At 36.3% G+C, this 15,048-nt stretch overlaps 3 protein-coding genes across 4 annotated transcripts; all 3 read left to right on the top strand.

Moving 5' to 3' along the window:
• The first annotated feature begins 794 nt into the window (after positions 1-794).
• On the top strand, positions 795-4,378 carry LOC102628989 (outer envelope pore protein 24B, chloroplastic). The gene is made up of 3 exons (XM_006473418.3): positions 795-1,206; positions 1,536-1,895; positions 4,169-4,378. Exons 1-3 carry the CDS (start codon positions 1,003-1,005, stop codon positions 4,247-4,249), a joined length of 645 nt encoding a protein of 214 aa, XP_006473481.2. The 5' UTR covers positions 795-1,002; the 3' UTR covers positions 4,250-4,378.
• A 508-nt stretch (positions 4,379-4,886) lies between these two features.
• Positions 4,887-9,759, top strand: LOC102628516 (uncharacterized). 2 transcript variants are annotated; one of them, XM_006473417.4, is made up of 11 exons: positions 4,887-5,672; positions 5,759-5,813; positions 5,888-5,987; positions 6,077-6,302; positions 6,719-6,772; positions 6,886-7,025; positions 7,501-8,077; positions 8,275-8,389; positions 8,531-8,580; positions 9,009-9,152; positions 9,314-9,759. In XM_006473417.4, exons 1-11 carry the CDS (start codon positions 5,112-5,114, stop codon positions 9,572-9,574), a joined length of 2,283 nt encoding a protein of 760 aa, XP_006473480.2. In that variant the 5' UTR covers positions 4,887-5,111; the 3' UTR covers positions 9,575-9,759. The 2 variants fall into 2 exon arrangements, with proteins under 2 accessions (XP_006473480.2, XP_006473479.2); XM_006473416.4 differs by having other exon boundaries at positions 6,077-6,341.
• Positions 9,760-10,064: 305 nt separating this feature from the next.
• LOC102628219 (uncharacterized membrane protein At1g75140) lies at positions 10,065-12,815 on the top strand. The gene has a single exon (XM_006473415.4). The coding sequence runs from the start codon at positions 10,631-10,633 to the stop codon at positions 12,596-12,598; it is 1,968 nt and encodes a 655-aa protein (XP_006473478.2). The 5' UTR covers positions 10,065-10,630; the 3' UTR covers positions 12,599-12,815.
• The last annotated feature ends 2,233 nt before the right edge of the window (positions 12,816-15,048 follow it).

Here is a 15,048-nt window from a genome sequence, read left to right as displayed (position 1 = left end):
AACATCTGAAATTATATTAAAAAAATTAATTTCAAATGATATAACATGTGACGTGGCATTGATAAAATAAATAAGGAGATATCATGAAAATTATGCTTAAAATCATGAAAACTATGCTTAAAACCATGTAAAATTTATCAAGTACTTGGACGTTGAGATATTGTAATAAGTATAAGATGTCTTATTGTGCTTTAAATAATACGTTCAAAAGAATTTGTCCAAAAAAGCATACTAAATTCAAGTGATTAAACGAGGATTCTGTTATAAGCAATTAAAAGGAGTAAAATGAAATAAATGAAATAAAACTCCCACCATTCTCAACGACTAAACATCTAGCGAACAAGAAAGATGATATTTCAACCCCCATGCATTGTCTCACCAACCCACGTTTTTTAATTTATCTTATTATTTTTCTAAAATTGCCTTTATTGAAAATAAAAATATTATTGTTTAGTTTTATCTTATTCTTCTCCCCTCACTCTAGTATAACAATCACCATCGCCATCTATTTTGCTCAACAGTAAGTTCATCACCACCACCTATATTTTTTTATCATTAATCCATCATTTTCACGAATATATGATAAATTTTAATGTTTGATTTTGTTAAATTTTATGAACATATTTAATTTAAATAATGAATCAATGAAAAAGAGAATGAGAGAGATTTGAGATATTAGAAGTCAACTTACGGAGAGCTTTGAAAAAGAAATTTTTTTTTAGAGATAATTCTGAAAAAAAAAAATGATTAAAAAGGGAGGTGGCTGACATAAATTGAAGAGGAGAAGCATCACCACGGCACAACAAACAATCCGAACTCTGACCACACGGGCCACGGCCCAGCACCCACACTACGACTTTTGCGCCACTAATGGTTGGTAGCCAACTAAGCCAAGCCAAGGAGCGCCGCCCGAGAAACAAAGACACGTCCAAAATATAGGCCCGAAAGCAAATCAACAACCTCCTAGTATCTCTCGCCCCGTCTTTCTTTGTTTCTCGCGAAATGAAGGCGTCGTTGAAGGGCAGGTACGAAACAGACAAAGACAGGGGGGTTGCTGCTGCAACCGTCGCCTTCAACGCAGGCGATGTTAAGCTCAGGGCCTCCTTGACCGACGCCACCGTTGTAAATGGCCCCAGCTTGAACGGCTTGGCTCTAGCCGTAGAGAAACCCGGCTTCTTCATCGTCGATTACAACGTCCCGAAGAAGGTACCTTTAATTGCCGACACAGCTTTTCTGTGGGTAACGCTTGTTTGTTTTTGAGAACTTGTAGCACAGTGACTTAGTCTGACTTTTTTTCTTGAGGGTTGACTTGATTATTTCTGGTAGAATTGCATTATTCTTTTCTTGATATTTATAAAATTGAACTGTCGGAACTAGGAAGGATTAGGTTTGGCGGAAGTAATTTTCTCGCAGTTTAATTGTAATTAAAAGATTTTTAGAAAAATGTTTATTTTTTGTGATTGGGATAGCTATTTACTATCTCTAGACGCAAGTAGCTGGTGTTAAATTTATAGCTGTTGTTTGTGCTGGAGCAGGATTTTCGATTTCAGTTTATGAACTCAGTTAGGGTTGCGGACAAACCATTGAACCTTACTTACATTCACGGCAGAGGGGATAATCGGACGATATTAGAGGGAACTTTGGTGTTTGATTCGGCTAATAAGGTGTCGGCTAATCATGTGCTTGGTTCAGGGAATTGCAAGTTGAAGTACACCTATGTTCATGGAGGATTGACTACATTTGAGCAATGGTACGATTTGGCAAAAAATTCTTGGGATTTTGCCGTGTCTCGGAAAGTTTATGGTGATGACGTGTTTCGAGCTTCTTATCAGACATCGAGCAAGGCATTAGCGCTGGAGTGGTCAAGGAATTCAAAGATAAATGGGGATTTCAAGGTAAAGGGATAAGTTTTGCTTTTACTGTTTCTCTGATTGTTGGGTGGATATTTATTTTGCCTTTTTCTTGGAAAATTCTTCGAAACGAGCATGTACATTGGCTATAACCCTTCGTTTTATTCGGTTATTTGTCATTCCTTCTCAATTTATCATCCCATGATTGACCAATCTTTAATTTGACTAGACATAAACATTAAATTTTAGAATCTGACATGCTAATTGATTTGGAATGGATTAGAAGAAAATTTTGGTTCCTGGGCATAGTCTAGAATAGTCTAGAATCTATTTGTGGTTCATCAATTCACATATGTGTTAGGAAAGGAATGCACCATGTTAAACTACAATGCACAGTGGAAAAGGGTTGTTTCTTTCCCTCTCAGTGATATTTTTTGAAAAATATGTCACAACATAATCATTTTGATTGATTGTGGTTGTTTGCTGCATTGCCTTGTGGTATATTTGTTTCAATTACTTAACCGCAGTACATAATCCCATTTTGATCGCTCAAAGAGGGAAAGAACTTGTTTACATTGTACACTATAGTTTGGTCCGGTGTGTTCCTTTCCCAATAAAGTTGTATCAGCTTACATATCAAGTGATTTCATGTCAAAATTATGTCTGATTTTAGTAATCTTCCTATTTTATATTAAAGTAGGTCCTTTCTGCACATATCATAGGAGCATATTACTGCCATGGAACATTGGCTTTATTGCATAATTGATGCTTCAATTCGTATTTTCTATAACATAATGTAATTGCTTTCTTTGAATTAATAGAAAATGAAGCTTCTGCTGTACATTTAAATTTTACATGCTCAAAATTGTATTTTTTGTAACATAATATAATTGCTTTCTTCGACTTAATGGGAAATGAGCTTCTACTATACATTTAAATTTTACATGTGAACACGTGTACATAATTATATATATACACACACACACTCTTAATTAAGGAAATGAGTGTATGTCAGTTCAGTCTAGTTGGACTTGCTCTCTCCAATGAAAATGACTACCATCTTGATGAGATTTGAATTATGTTTAGGCTGCTTTGTAGGGTATTAGGTACATGTTGGTTTTAAAGTTTTATTTCTGATTTAGGAAGATGAACTTAACAAATCACTAGAGGAGGTGGTCAAAAATAGGGAAGGAGAGTATATCATTAGACTGTTGAGTTTGCCTCTGGAAATTGGGTTGCTTTGTTGAAACGTTTTGGGGCTTGACTGGCTTTAAATATTAGAAACTTAGATGAATCAAAAAATGCTCAGTACACTTCCCCAGGAAGCGCTTAGGTAGTTTTGATTTTCATAATATGCGAATTGGGAAGGTGAGAGAAAGCAAGAGATGGTATTTTCCTCAAACATGGTCTAATGATTAGGTTTTGGTAACATTGTTTGATTGCAAAACACCTTGACTTCCTCCGAAATTAATCATTTTATGCTAATTTTTTTGTATTAGTGATTGACAATAACATAAATGTCCGGTGGTACATTTAAAACACTCAGAATGCCCTTTGAAATAGATGTCTTGAAGCAGATATCCGATTCTAGAGTTTCTTAATTATTTGTCACTCCCTCACAGTTCACTGTAGGTTTATTTTGTTTAAATTGGTTACTTTTATGTCTCTTCATGTGGAAGGTATTGTCTTGAGATTGATCTTCCATGACTGTTCTCATTGTGATGGGCCACGAGACATGAGGAAGCAATGTGAAAAAAAATAATGGTTTTTGCATATAAACATTGGCATTGGGAAGTTCTATCAGAAATCAAATGACATTGGTGTTATGATGGTAATAATAGAGTGGATAATGGCATCAGTCTGGATTGGAGGTGTTTATTGGTTAGAGCAGAGGCTGTCTTGATGGTGTTTGTGCATTGTGCTGGTGGTTTGGTTGGAATAAAGTTAATTGTGATGTCAAAGTTGAACTTGTTTGTCCATGGCATTGGTAGCTCAGGAAAGGAAAGGGTTTTTGTGGGGGTTGGGGGTGGGGGGGGGGGGGGGGGGGTTGGCCAAAAGTTAAACACCTTTTGTTCAATTTATTATTCCACCAATGGTAATAATCGCTCCCATTCAAAAGAACTACCGACGTTCACATGCCTTTAATTTTAGTCATGTTTTCTGCGGTACAATATTAGTAACAGTGTTTGTTCTGAACCGGGTGGTGGTAATTTGCTGCAGCAGTGTGAACCCCTGTTGATAAGTTGTGATTTTTTATTTCCATGTTGATTGTATCTGATTAAATGATTTCTATATCTGATACATTACTATTTTTCCAGATTCAAGCAGCTCTCAATCTGGCAGAGGAATTAAGAGTCCCAAAATTGACTGCTGAGAGCACGTGGAACTTCGAGATGTGACCTATTTTTTTTTTTTAAACTAGTCTCTCTTGTTTCAATTGAGTGTTGGGATTTCTTACACTTGGATCCACAGCTTACCCGTTGGCTGCATATTTAATGAATTTAAGCTAGCAATTTGTTCCTCGATTACTGTCAGAATTGTTTATGAGCTGGTTACCTTGCCGTCTGATGGCTTATTCTTCGTATTAAATCATGATTCATGAATGCTCCGTTTTGCCTTGGGATTACTCTAGTGTGCAAAATTTTACTCGTATTGCCAAAGAAGTAGAAACTCGGGATGTAAGGGGCGTAATGGATGCAAATGAGCTGAGTGGTATCAATGTTGTTAGATCATTTATGCTGTGATGTATAATTTTACTGCAAGTTTTAAAATTGATTAATTAACTAAACATATAAATAATAAGGATCGTCTTAAGTTACATTTCATTTTATATACTTTATATCTCCTCACATGAATATATATTTTATATCTATTCACATAAATAGTGTGTAATGTGAGAGGAAAGGTACGTAAATTTAGGGTTTATCAAATAATAATTAATAAAAGTATTAAGGGCATAAATGATCCTACTTGTGACGTCTTATCTTATGTCTAATAACAACAGCTTATCAAATGTTATAGTATATGCAAGTGGTCCCTACTCCCTAGACGGAACCGCCGACGCTGGCGGGTTCCAAAAGCAATACGCTTCCCAGTTCCCACTAAATTTTAAAACATTTCCCGCAAAAAACCCGCCAACACGCTTTAACATCATTTATCATTTTATCATCTCATCCTTAGTTCTCAGGAACTAATAAAACCGACAATACACATAATATCCTAATTATTTATTTCCGGTCGGATTCGTTAATCATAGCAAAAATGGAGAGCGTCAATGATTTTGAATCGTTTTCGCCTACCGAAGCACCTTCTTCTCCAGTCCTTGAAAGACAGTTCAAACGACTGAAAAAAGCCAAAACGCTCGACGAGAAATCTCCAAAATTTGGAACCCTAGATACCGGTAAGTCGAATACCCAGGATTCCGAAGAACTGAATCTTGAAACCCTAGATCTTGAGAAGTCAAATAGCCAGGTTTTGGAGGAAGCTGATTCTGATATTCGGTTTGAAGAGCGTTTTGAAAATGAAAATGGATTGGATTCTGATGTCGGTGGTTTGCATATTGAGGAAGAGGCGTCTGGTGCTAAGTGGACTTTAGATTGTGACTCCGTGTCGGAGGAGTTCGATGAAAGAGGCGTGGATCGACGTGATGTCGCAGAAATGGTGAAGGAAAATGAGGATTTAAGAGTGGAGGAATCCGAGAAGAGACGACGTAGTTCTGATGATGGCTTTGAGGAAAAGAAAGATAAGAAGAAAAGAGTCAAGAGTGTCAGCGAAGATGATAAGTTTGAATCAACCGTCGTTCCAAAACGAACGACTGACAAGGTAATTCTATTTGTAATTTTGCTACTGATTAATTGCCTTTACAATTGAGTTTTGGATGTTGATTTCTGGTTGCTATAATTTGACAGGACAGAAGAGAACAGCTTAAGCAACTCCGTGCTGAGTCTCAGAGACTGTTGCGAGGTAGCATTGGAACTCTTCAATTTTTATTTCACAGCCTACTTTTGCTCTTACAAATGTGTATTCCATTTGTTTAGAAACAAGAGATGCAGCATTTAAATCAGTACCAATTATTCAGAAGCCCATATCTTCAGTTTTAGACAAGATTCGACGAAGAAAATTAGAGGTTTCAAAAAAGTGAGTGGTAAACTTCTATTATTATTCTGTGCAGTTTATCTTTGAAATACAGTGTTAATTTTGTATTTATAATTTTGTTCTGTTCACAGATCTGTCAAAGTTAACAAAACTTCTTTTATTGATGATTATGATGAGGGTGATGATTATGTTGATATTTCACAAGAATTTATGGTCAATGTTGAATCCAAAAATGCCGCTGACAAGGATGGAGGAGATGACAAGGCCACAAAATTGGCAAGTGAGGATGCAATTTCCTGTCCTGCTAATGTGGAGAGTGGGTTAAGGGACTTTTCTGCTGATACTTCTAATAATATGGTAAATCCCGCAAGTCATGAAAGTATTTGTGCCCAAATGGTGAGTGCATGGTCATGACATATTCTTGATTCTCTATTAATGAAGTTTCTTGCTAGCATAGATGATTTCCCGAGTTTCTTTGGGTTTACAACCCTAGCAAAGAATTAGTTCTTGCCAAGTCTTGTGATAAGTGTATAAAGTAATGATTGGAAGCTTGTAAAAATCTGTTACCAATTTATTTTTAAATGAGAAATATAGCAAGTAGGCTTTGGTTTCTGAGAGAAGTTGCAACATTTTGGAGGCTGCCAAATGTTGTTCCTATTACCACTTGGATTGTTAATACTCTAAATTTAGTGCTTTTAACTTGGGTAAGTTTCTTGATGGAAAGTAATGTTATATTGCTATGTTAATGTCTCTTTTATTTTAATGGTCATTAGGCTGTGGATGAGGAACCAAAGCAGGAGTTTCGAGCTCCTATTGATGATACTCAGGTTCCTTCATATTTACATTTTCTTTTTTCAAAGTTTCTTCTGTTTAAAATTGTTTCCATTCTTCCTATGTACTGTTTGTAACTTAGGGTTGCTTGTCCATTTACATGTTAAAGGACCTGTTTTCTGTTCCACAAACAAGTACCTCCCAAGATGATCTCTTAGATGACATGCCTAAGAGCCCTCTTGAAGAAGCTTTAGCACCATCCTTACTTGCTATGAACTTGAAGCTTGGTTCTGCCCCTCCTGATGATTTGTAAGTGTCCTAGAAATTCTTTTTTCTTTTGCCAGTTATTGGAAGCAATGTCAATGCCATTGGCCTTTAATAGCTATTTAATTACCGAATGGTTACATTTACACCTACTGGTATAATTGCTAGGGCTCTAATTGTATTGTTTCGCAAATAATACTAATGTGTTTCTACAGAATCAACATCTGCTGTGATATACCTTCTTTCTTTCAATTTTAATTTATTAGTTGTTCCTTGGACCATGTGATTTCATTGCAATTGGTAAATCCTAGTCGTGGGGATGAAATCGTGCATTATGTAGAGCTAGGTTTAATTTTTAGTTTGATAAGGTGTTGGGTATGGATTTGACATACATTTTCTGGTCTGGAGGTTTTAATGTATCTCGGCATCGGTAAAGGTGAAACCTGCCATGCTGAGCTTTGAACTCTTTCGACCTTTTATTAATTACAAAAAGTATGATTGATCACTATGTCTTTTTCAGTTCTGATTACGAAGAGGATAATGACAAGGAGAACATTGATCCATGTCTACAAGAATCAGCTGACTTGTCTTCGTCTCCAAATGGTGATCCTGTTAAAGCCTTTGTTGACGAGGAAGCTGAAGAAGAAGATGACAGTGACAATGACCAGCTCCGTTTCCGAGATAGTGAAGAAGATGAGGATAATGAAGATGATGAAGAACTCAAGGATATGATAGCAACCCAATATGAAGAAAATCCAATTGATAATGAAAGGCGCAATGAACTCCATCAAAAATGGCTTGAGAAACAGGATGCTGCTGGAACAGAGAAACTTTTGCAGAGATTTAAATGTGGTTCAAAACAGCTGGACAAGACTATGGTGGAAGAGGAGGAAGATGAGGAAAGTGAACAAGATACTGCAGAGTACAGTGGTGAAGCTATTGAAGATTTAGCTCCAACAGATCTTGTGCGGATAAATTTAAGGAAAGTAAAGGAAATGATTCCTCATATGTTTACAGACAAAGATGATGCATACATTTCATCTGATGACGAAGAAACAGAAACAAGTCTTGTTAGGCAGTGCCTCTTTGAGAAATCAGTGAGTCTTAAGAAGCTCATCACAGACCGTTTTCTTAATTTTTTTTGAATTTTTTTTTTAAATTTCTTTGATACTTGAATGCTTTATTTATTAAATTCAATATCCATCAGTCTACATCTGTTATAGGAGTACATATGGATTGTTGATTTTGTTGTGGTCATTTCACGTGACTTAATAAATATTATGATGCGGGACAGGAAAAGAAAGCTGCATTCCTGTCGCCAGCAGAGGATAAAGATTCCAGAGAAGTTTTTAGTCTTATAAAGAAGCTGAATATTGTGCCTGACACTAGGAAAAAACCAAAAATGTCAGGTAAGAGCTATGGTACTTTAATCATAATTGGAGTTATTATATGATGCATGTTACCAAGTCCACTTATTTTTCAAAGAATGATAAATAAGTTTTATTTTCTGGGAAATTCCCTCTTTAACTGTTATCATTGTTCATCTGCAGCCCTTTCTGATATGCGACTCATAGGAGGAAACAGAACAGTGTCATCAAAGGTAAGCTAGTTTGCAGTAGTTGGAGGGTTGTGCTTTAGTCAATTATCTGGTCTAGTGATTTAAAGAATATAATAAATCCTGGCAAAATCTTTAAATAACTCAATTGTCATCTGGTTTAGCAACAAAGGTGCCCCAAACCTTATGCACTCTATGTGTTTGTTTATTCTCTCTGTATTATTGATTATCGATCCTCATCTCCATGTTCATAGAAGCACCTTAGGATGAAATTGAGTACCTATGAGCACACAAATTATAAGCTTGCAAGAATTTGCAGTTGTCAAAGTTTTCCTTTGTTAGGCAACAACTTAAATTGATTTAGAAAACCTTTTTCTCTTATCCTCTGTATGGTAGAATCTGCCATTTGAAGTGAAGTTTTACTGTTGCATGATATCATTAACTAAAAGTTTTCCACTGAAAAAATATTTCAGTCAACTTTCCTACGTCGGGGATCAAACCTTTCTCTGCCATTACAGCAGAAGCATGGCTCTGGCATGGTGCGGTCTTTTATCTTTGAACGAGGTGATGGCCGTAACAAGAGTGCAATGTCAGTGTCAGAAGGTTCTTCAGATATGGTAGGCTCTACTAAGCTCTCAACATTCATTTGATGTGCTAAAGTTCTGTTGACTTCTCATTTCTGATTTTGAAAGACTAGCTTATATCCAGATATCAATTCTATTGCTTATTGGGTTTAGCTTATTTCCAGATATTAATTCTATTGGGTTATAACTTGCAGATTCAGAGGGAAAATGCACATACAAAAACTGCTTCAACCCAACTTTATAGCTCACAAATTAGACCTAGTGCTCAAAAGACAAAAGCTTCAGCAGAAGCAAATTCCAGAACTGAATTAATTGAGATCTTGAGGCGCTCTTCACTGCAATCTAGCCGCTGCAATGAAAATAGAGTGGTTAGCCATACTGAATCCGTATTAGCAACGTTTAAATTGGAGAAGCTGATGAAGAAAGAACCTAACATGTCTCTAAGAACTCTCTAAGGCTATTTGCCCATAAAGTTCCAATTCATGTTATGTTTTTGAGTTAGGTAATTTCTATTTTAGTTTTTATGTGTTGAAGTGATTAATGCATTAGGCAGTTAGCAAGGTAGTGAACATATGATCCCTATTGTTTATTGTTGATGCCTTCGCAGGCTTCTGATTATACAATCCCTCAATTTATTGGATATTATCTAGTTGGAATTGTCTTAGCGTTTCACGGCCAGTTAAAATACGAGGGCATTTGATTGCAGTTCAAGCGATTCAGATAATGTTGTTCTAATTGCATTGCTGTTATCATGTGATACTGTCCAGTGCTGCAGACACCTCATGCGAAAACAATTACTATGATTCCTATAGAGCTTGTATGGATGCCAAAGATGCGATTGTATTCTCCCAACTTTTTAACTTGTAAGATTCTGTTCCGGGCTAAAAGACGATTCATTAGATAAGGATACAGTCTTGCCTCGGTGGCTCCTGATATTGGTTCACACGTATACGGGAAGAATTTGTCATCGATCCCGTAGAGCTGCTTTCTGGCCTTTGAAGTTTGAGGATCTGAAAGCTCAGGTGTGCGTTTTCAATGTCACATGCAGTGCAATCTGCAACCGATGGCCGTGAATGACCCAATAAAGTAGGTGAAAAATGTATGAGCTAAAGCTTTTGTATCCTCTCAATTGCGGAAATGTCGACGTGTCGTCTTATTATGGGTTTGGTAATCTGACTTAATTCCGCAAGTCTCCACGTGTCGCTTTGTTATGATTTGCTAATTAAAACAGTTGTAATCCGACCTGACCAGATCTTTTCACCACGGATTCTTACCAGAGTACCGAGTTTCGCTCGCAAAATCATAATTTCTTGCCCTAATTCAACGCACAGACCCAAGTCAAAACTTCTCAGCTCATACACTCTGCACCCCAAGTTTCTAAAATCCCATAATCAAATCTAACATAGATTCCTCCTGAAAATTTCTTATCTAGATCCATTATTAATTTCCCTAGATCTGCAAAATCACAATGGCGCTGCACTGAATCCAAATCCTTCAAGCTTCTCCTCCGAATGGCAAATTTCCATAAAGGCAAGTTCTTTTTGCTCTATTTGCTTTTTATTTTCGCTTTTTCACCTAATGATAAAATCCTTGTCAGTTCAATCCAACCCGAGCACGACCGTGTTCCTTACTATGAACCATCAGAGACTGAAAGTGAAGGTGAAGTTAAGTTTGGCCAACAAGATTTGTTATTGCATAAACTTGAAGAGTTAGTGAGAAACCTTAGTGATATAGTTACTAAATTAGAATCTAAATTTTCTGAGACTTCAAAAGTTTCATCTCTTGATGAGAAGCGGAATCTTGGGAGTTTAAGAATAGCTCTTGAAGAAAAAGATAAGATTAAGCGAAGAAAGTATGATGACGAAAAATTAATCAAAGAATTTAAAGAAGAGGATATGATTCGAGATGGAGAGAGAGCGAGATCGGTTTCTGTAACTAAGTACAGTCCATTTTGGTCCGAGAGATTTCAGTTTGTTTCAGCTGTGAAACTGGAATCTGATCCCACTTGTATTAACATATTGCCTTTTCGTGATTATGAGGGTCATAGTAAATATGTTGCTGTAGGTGATGATAAAGGGAGGGTTTTTGTGTTTTTGAGAAATGGGGATGTTTCGGTTGAGTTTTATACTATGTCTGAGTTGCCTGTTACTGCAATGGTTTCTTATGTGTCGGTTTATAAGAATGAGAGTGTTCTGGTCACGGGGCATGAAAATGGTGTGATCTTGATTCATAAGGTTTATGAGAAGCCAAATGGGGAAGATTGGAGTTCACTTGTAATTGAAAATGTTGGTAAATATGTGGCAACTGAGAATGGTGAAGAGGGTTTGTCTGTTACTTTGTTGGAAGTACATCATATTGGGAGGATGAGGTATATATTATCAGCAGATGCTAGTGGGAAGATTAGGGTTTTTAAAGAAAATGGGATGGTCCATGGTACTGCTGCTATGCTGAGTAGTAAGCCACTTGTTTTCTTGAAGCAGAGGCTTTTGTTTCTGACGGAATGTGGTGCAGGTTCATTGGATTTGAGGACTATGAAACTCAGGGAAACTGAATGTGAAGGATTGAATAATTCTCTGGTTAGGAATTATGTTTTTGATGCCACAGAGAGGTCTAAAGCATATGGGTATACATCGGAGGGGGATTTGATTCATGTATTGCTTTTGGGGGATGTAACAAACTTCAAATGCAGGGTTAGATCCAAGAGAAAGTTTGACATGAGTGAGCCTCTCGCTTTTCAGGCAATTAAGGGGTATTTGCTTGTTGTTTGTGAAGAGAAGATTTTTGTGTATAATGTTTCTGCTCAGCATTATGTGAGGAGTGGTGGGCCTCGTCTTCTTTTTTCAGCTGGTTTGGATGAGATCAGATCATCATTTCTAAACTATCAAGTAATGGATGTGGATGTGAATGACGAGAAAAGAAGGTCAGTTCCCTTGATAGCTAGTGACCGTGATAAGCTTCTTGTTCTTGGTCTTGGTGGTGGGTATGTGGGAATGTACCGCTCTAACCTTCCGGTTTTCAAAGGAGAATCGAGTGTGATGTCATGGACCGGCCCTGTGTTCTTCTTTATACTTTTTTTGTTTGGAGTATGGCATTTCTTTGCTAAGAAAAAAGAAGCACTTACTTCATGGGGACCAGATGACCCTTTTAGCTCGACAACTGCTGCAACTGGGGCTCCAATAGGGTCGGGTGCTGGAGAAAGGCCTTTTGTGGACTCTTCTTCAAGAAATGCTGATATTATGGACTTGAGGAGTGGTGGTATGAGGGGACCATCAAGGAGATATGCCTCTCCTTCACGATATCCTGGTGGAACAACAAGTTCCTTCAGGCCAGGTTCTGCTGATACCAATGCCAGGCCTCCAGTTGATCCCAATTTTAGATCAGCTTCTGAGCTAAAGTTTAGGGGCTCAACACTAGAATCTGCAGGCTTCCCTAAAAGAAGTCTATATGTAAACAATCAAGTTGTTGACGATAGCAATTGATTCGCGAAACAATTGCTTGAACCTTTTTTTTTTGTTGTTGTTGGGGGGGAGGGGGGGGGGGGGGGGGGTGGGGGGGTTTCTCTTAACTTTTATTCTGAGAATCATGCATGTTTTAGATTTATCCTTAAAAATTTCATTTGGCATTGTGGAGCCTTTTGAACATGCAATGTTGTATTTTACATTGTAGTTGAGAGAAAATGCTACTCGACTTTTGCAATACTTGTCTATTTTACTTGACCATTGACCAATGAAGTAGATAACTTTTCAAGTCTCCTACACCGATACTGCTTGCAGCACATTCAAAATTTTGAGTTACAGCTGAAATCTTCGGATGGATATATTAACTATAATTTATAAACTATAAAGGGTGATTTTAACTTTCCAGAAAGGTTGCTTTCTTGTGAAGAATGATAAAAAATGAACGACTGATTAGTAGGCGTAAAAGATACCTCTTTTCATCCTTCAAACACACCCAGTTCCCGCATCCGTGTATGGAATAAATGATTGCCTTTTATCGACAATAGAAGTGGAGTACAAGTGCCAATGGGCCTTTGGTCCAATATGAGAAGTCTTACACTTACAATATTGAGTGTAAGGATTCGAGCCTCCATAAAAGTATTATGGAGATTAGTTTCAGTTCTTCCTCAATTATCAATTAATTGAGTGGAGATAGTCTCTCCTTCACGAAATGTGAGTGGAGTAGGCACCCCTCGAATATTAGAGAGGATTTAAAATATCTGAACATATATTTCAGTGTATCAACGTATGATGATGGTCCCAGTTATATAGTATGATTATAAATATATAATATCAGTAATATCTATATATAACAGACTTAAAAAAAAAAAAAAGTGGAGTGCAAGTTGAAGAGCCTGCCGAAAATTTGATCTGCAATCCATTACCCACTATCAGGACTGCGTCAGCACAACGGAAGTAGTCGTAAGCCGTAACTGAACATTTCTCGAATCAAGGACTTTTCATTTGTTGGAGCTAGACACTGCTCTTTAAAGGCCACGTGTTTTGTACGTGGCAGAAATTGTGACGGCTCCACTCAATTCTCCAATTCGAGGAATTTAAAACCATCTCTTTTGTACACTTGAATTTTTAATTTTTAAATTTTTATAAAAGCCCCCGCTTTGGACTATGACCACGAATAATTTGAGATATTGAGTATTCAATTAATAACAATTCACCCGGGCAAAAAAATGGTAGCAGCGGGCACTCTTTGAACCAACTACCGGAGGTCAACTGTTGCCGCGCATTATTTTTAATCATCAAATCCAAAATTTTAAGGAATTTGCCGTTCCAAGAGGTTGATGAATCTGATGATCCAGCAAGCTACTATAAATAATAAAATAAAAGCTTAAATTATTATAATTATTACTTTTTTTTGGGTTGCAATTATACCCTTTCACTTGATGACTTGAACACTAGCCTCCTTTTTTATTCTAACTATCATATGCATTGTATCCACAAAACCAAATATTAGTGTTTTTTTTTTCCAATTTAAGACTTCCTTTCCCGACCTATCAGAAAGGAGAGATTTTTCTATTAAAAAATCCCTAAAGACAGACCAAAAATTACAAGTTGAAAGGATTTTAACTTCTACAATAACAATTTCTTGATAAAATTCATTGAAAAAAGATTTTCCATTTTTTTGCACCATGCTCGTTATGTCGCGATCGAGTTTTTGCCACAATGTTGATTAGGGTAGAAGTTCATTTTTAGGTCAATATTGTCGTCACTAATGCTGATTAAAGTAGTCTTGTAAATTCTTAATTACGATATAAAAAATAAGAGTAGTTGATTTTGGAGCTCATGTATGTTGAAATTATTTAAGGTTCATTTGAGATTATATTTAGGAAGTTTAAAAGTGATTATAAAAAATTAAAAAATTAATTTTAGTATTTGACAAAAATTAATTTTAGTATTTTTTTTAAAATTTAATTTTAAGAATTAAGTTTATACTTAGTTCGTATACACACACACATTTAATAGTAGATTTATTAAACACATAATTATTTTTAAAATTCTTTGTTAAAATAATTTTTATTAAATACTTAATTAATATTCTTCACAATTAAATATTTTTATAGGACAACTTCTCTTAAGTGTATGGTCAGGTTGATTGCAGTGCAGTTGTAGTTTCTACTAAAATTTAAGTTCGATTCTTAAAGGTAATAAAAGTCTAAAAGAGTTAAAAATTATATTTGGGCTTGACGGCCCCCATTTTACCTTCCCTTTTACCTTTTAAAAAAAGAAAAAAAAATTATAAGACAACTAGTAAATTATTTTAAAAAATGCAACAACACTAAACGAATCCTCGACATAGTTTGGTTGTGCGATAGAGAAATTAGAAGCAGCAGTTTTCACGTCACATAATGTGACAGTCGACAGATCCAAATGTATCTACAGAAAATTGGAAATACTCCGTGACAGATAAACATTGT

This window comes from Citrus sinensis, chromosome 5, assembly GCF_022201045.2.
Source record: "Citrus sinensis cultivar Valencia sweet orange chromosome 5, DVS_A1.0, whole genome shotgun sequence".
NCBI classification, from domain to species: Eukaryota; Viridiplantae; Streptophyta; class Magnoliopsida; order Sapindales; family Rutaceae; genus Citrus; species Citrus sinensis.
Note: the sequence above shows the minus strand (reverse complement) of the source record. Positions and strands in the feature narration are given on the sequence as shown.

What these genes read in the sequence shown, in the direction of transcription:
- LOC102628516 (XM_006473416.4), top strand. Translation starts at nt 5,112, where the DNA reads ATGGAGAGCGTCAATGATTTTGAATCGTTTTCGCCTACCGAAGCACCT. An exon ending in GTCTCAGAGACTGTTGCGAG is followed by an intron (nt 5,814 to 5,887) that starts GTAGCATTGGAA and finishes CCATTTGTTTAG; the next exon opens with AAACAAGAGATGCAGCATTT. An exon ending in AGTGCCTCTTTGAGAAATCA is followed by an intron (nt 8,078 to 8,274) that starts GTGAGTCTTAAG and finishes GATGCGGGACAG; the next exon opens with GAAAAGAAAGCTGCATTCCT.
- LOC102628219 (XM_006473415.4), top strand. Translation starts at nt 10,631, where the DNA reads ATGGCAAATTTCCATAAAGGCAAGTTCTTTTTGCTCTATTTGCTTTTT.
- LOC102628989 (XM_006473418.3), top strand. Translation starts at nt 1,003, where the DNA reads ATGAAGGCGTCGTTGAAGGGCAGGTACGAAACAGACAAAGACAGGGGG. An exon ending in ATTACAACGTCCCGAAGAAG is followed by an intron (nt 1,207 to 1,535) that starts GTACCTTTAATT and finishes GTGCTGGAGCAG; the next exon opens with GATTTTCGATTTCAGTTTAT. An exon ending in AGATAAATGGGGATTTCAAG is followed by an intron (nt 1,896 to 4,168) that starts GTAAAGGGATAA and finishes CTATTTTTCCAG; the next exon opens with ATTCAAGCAGCTCTCAATCT.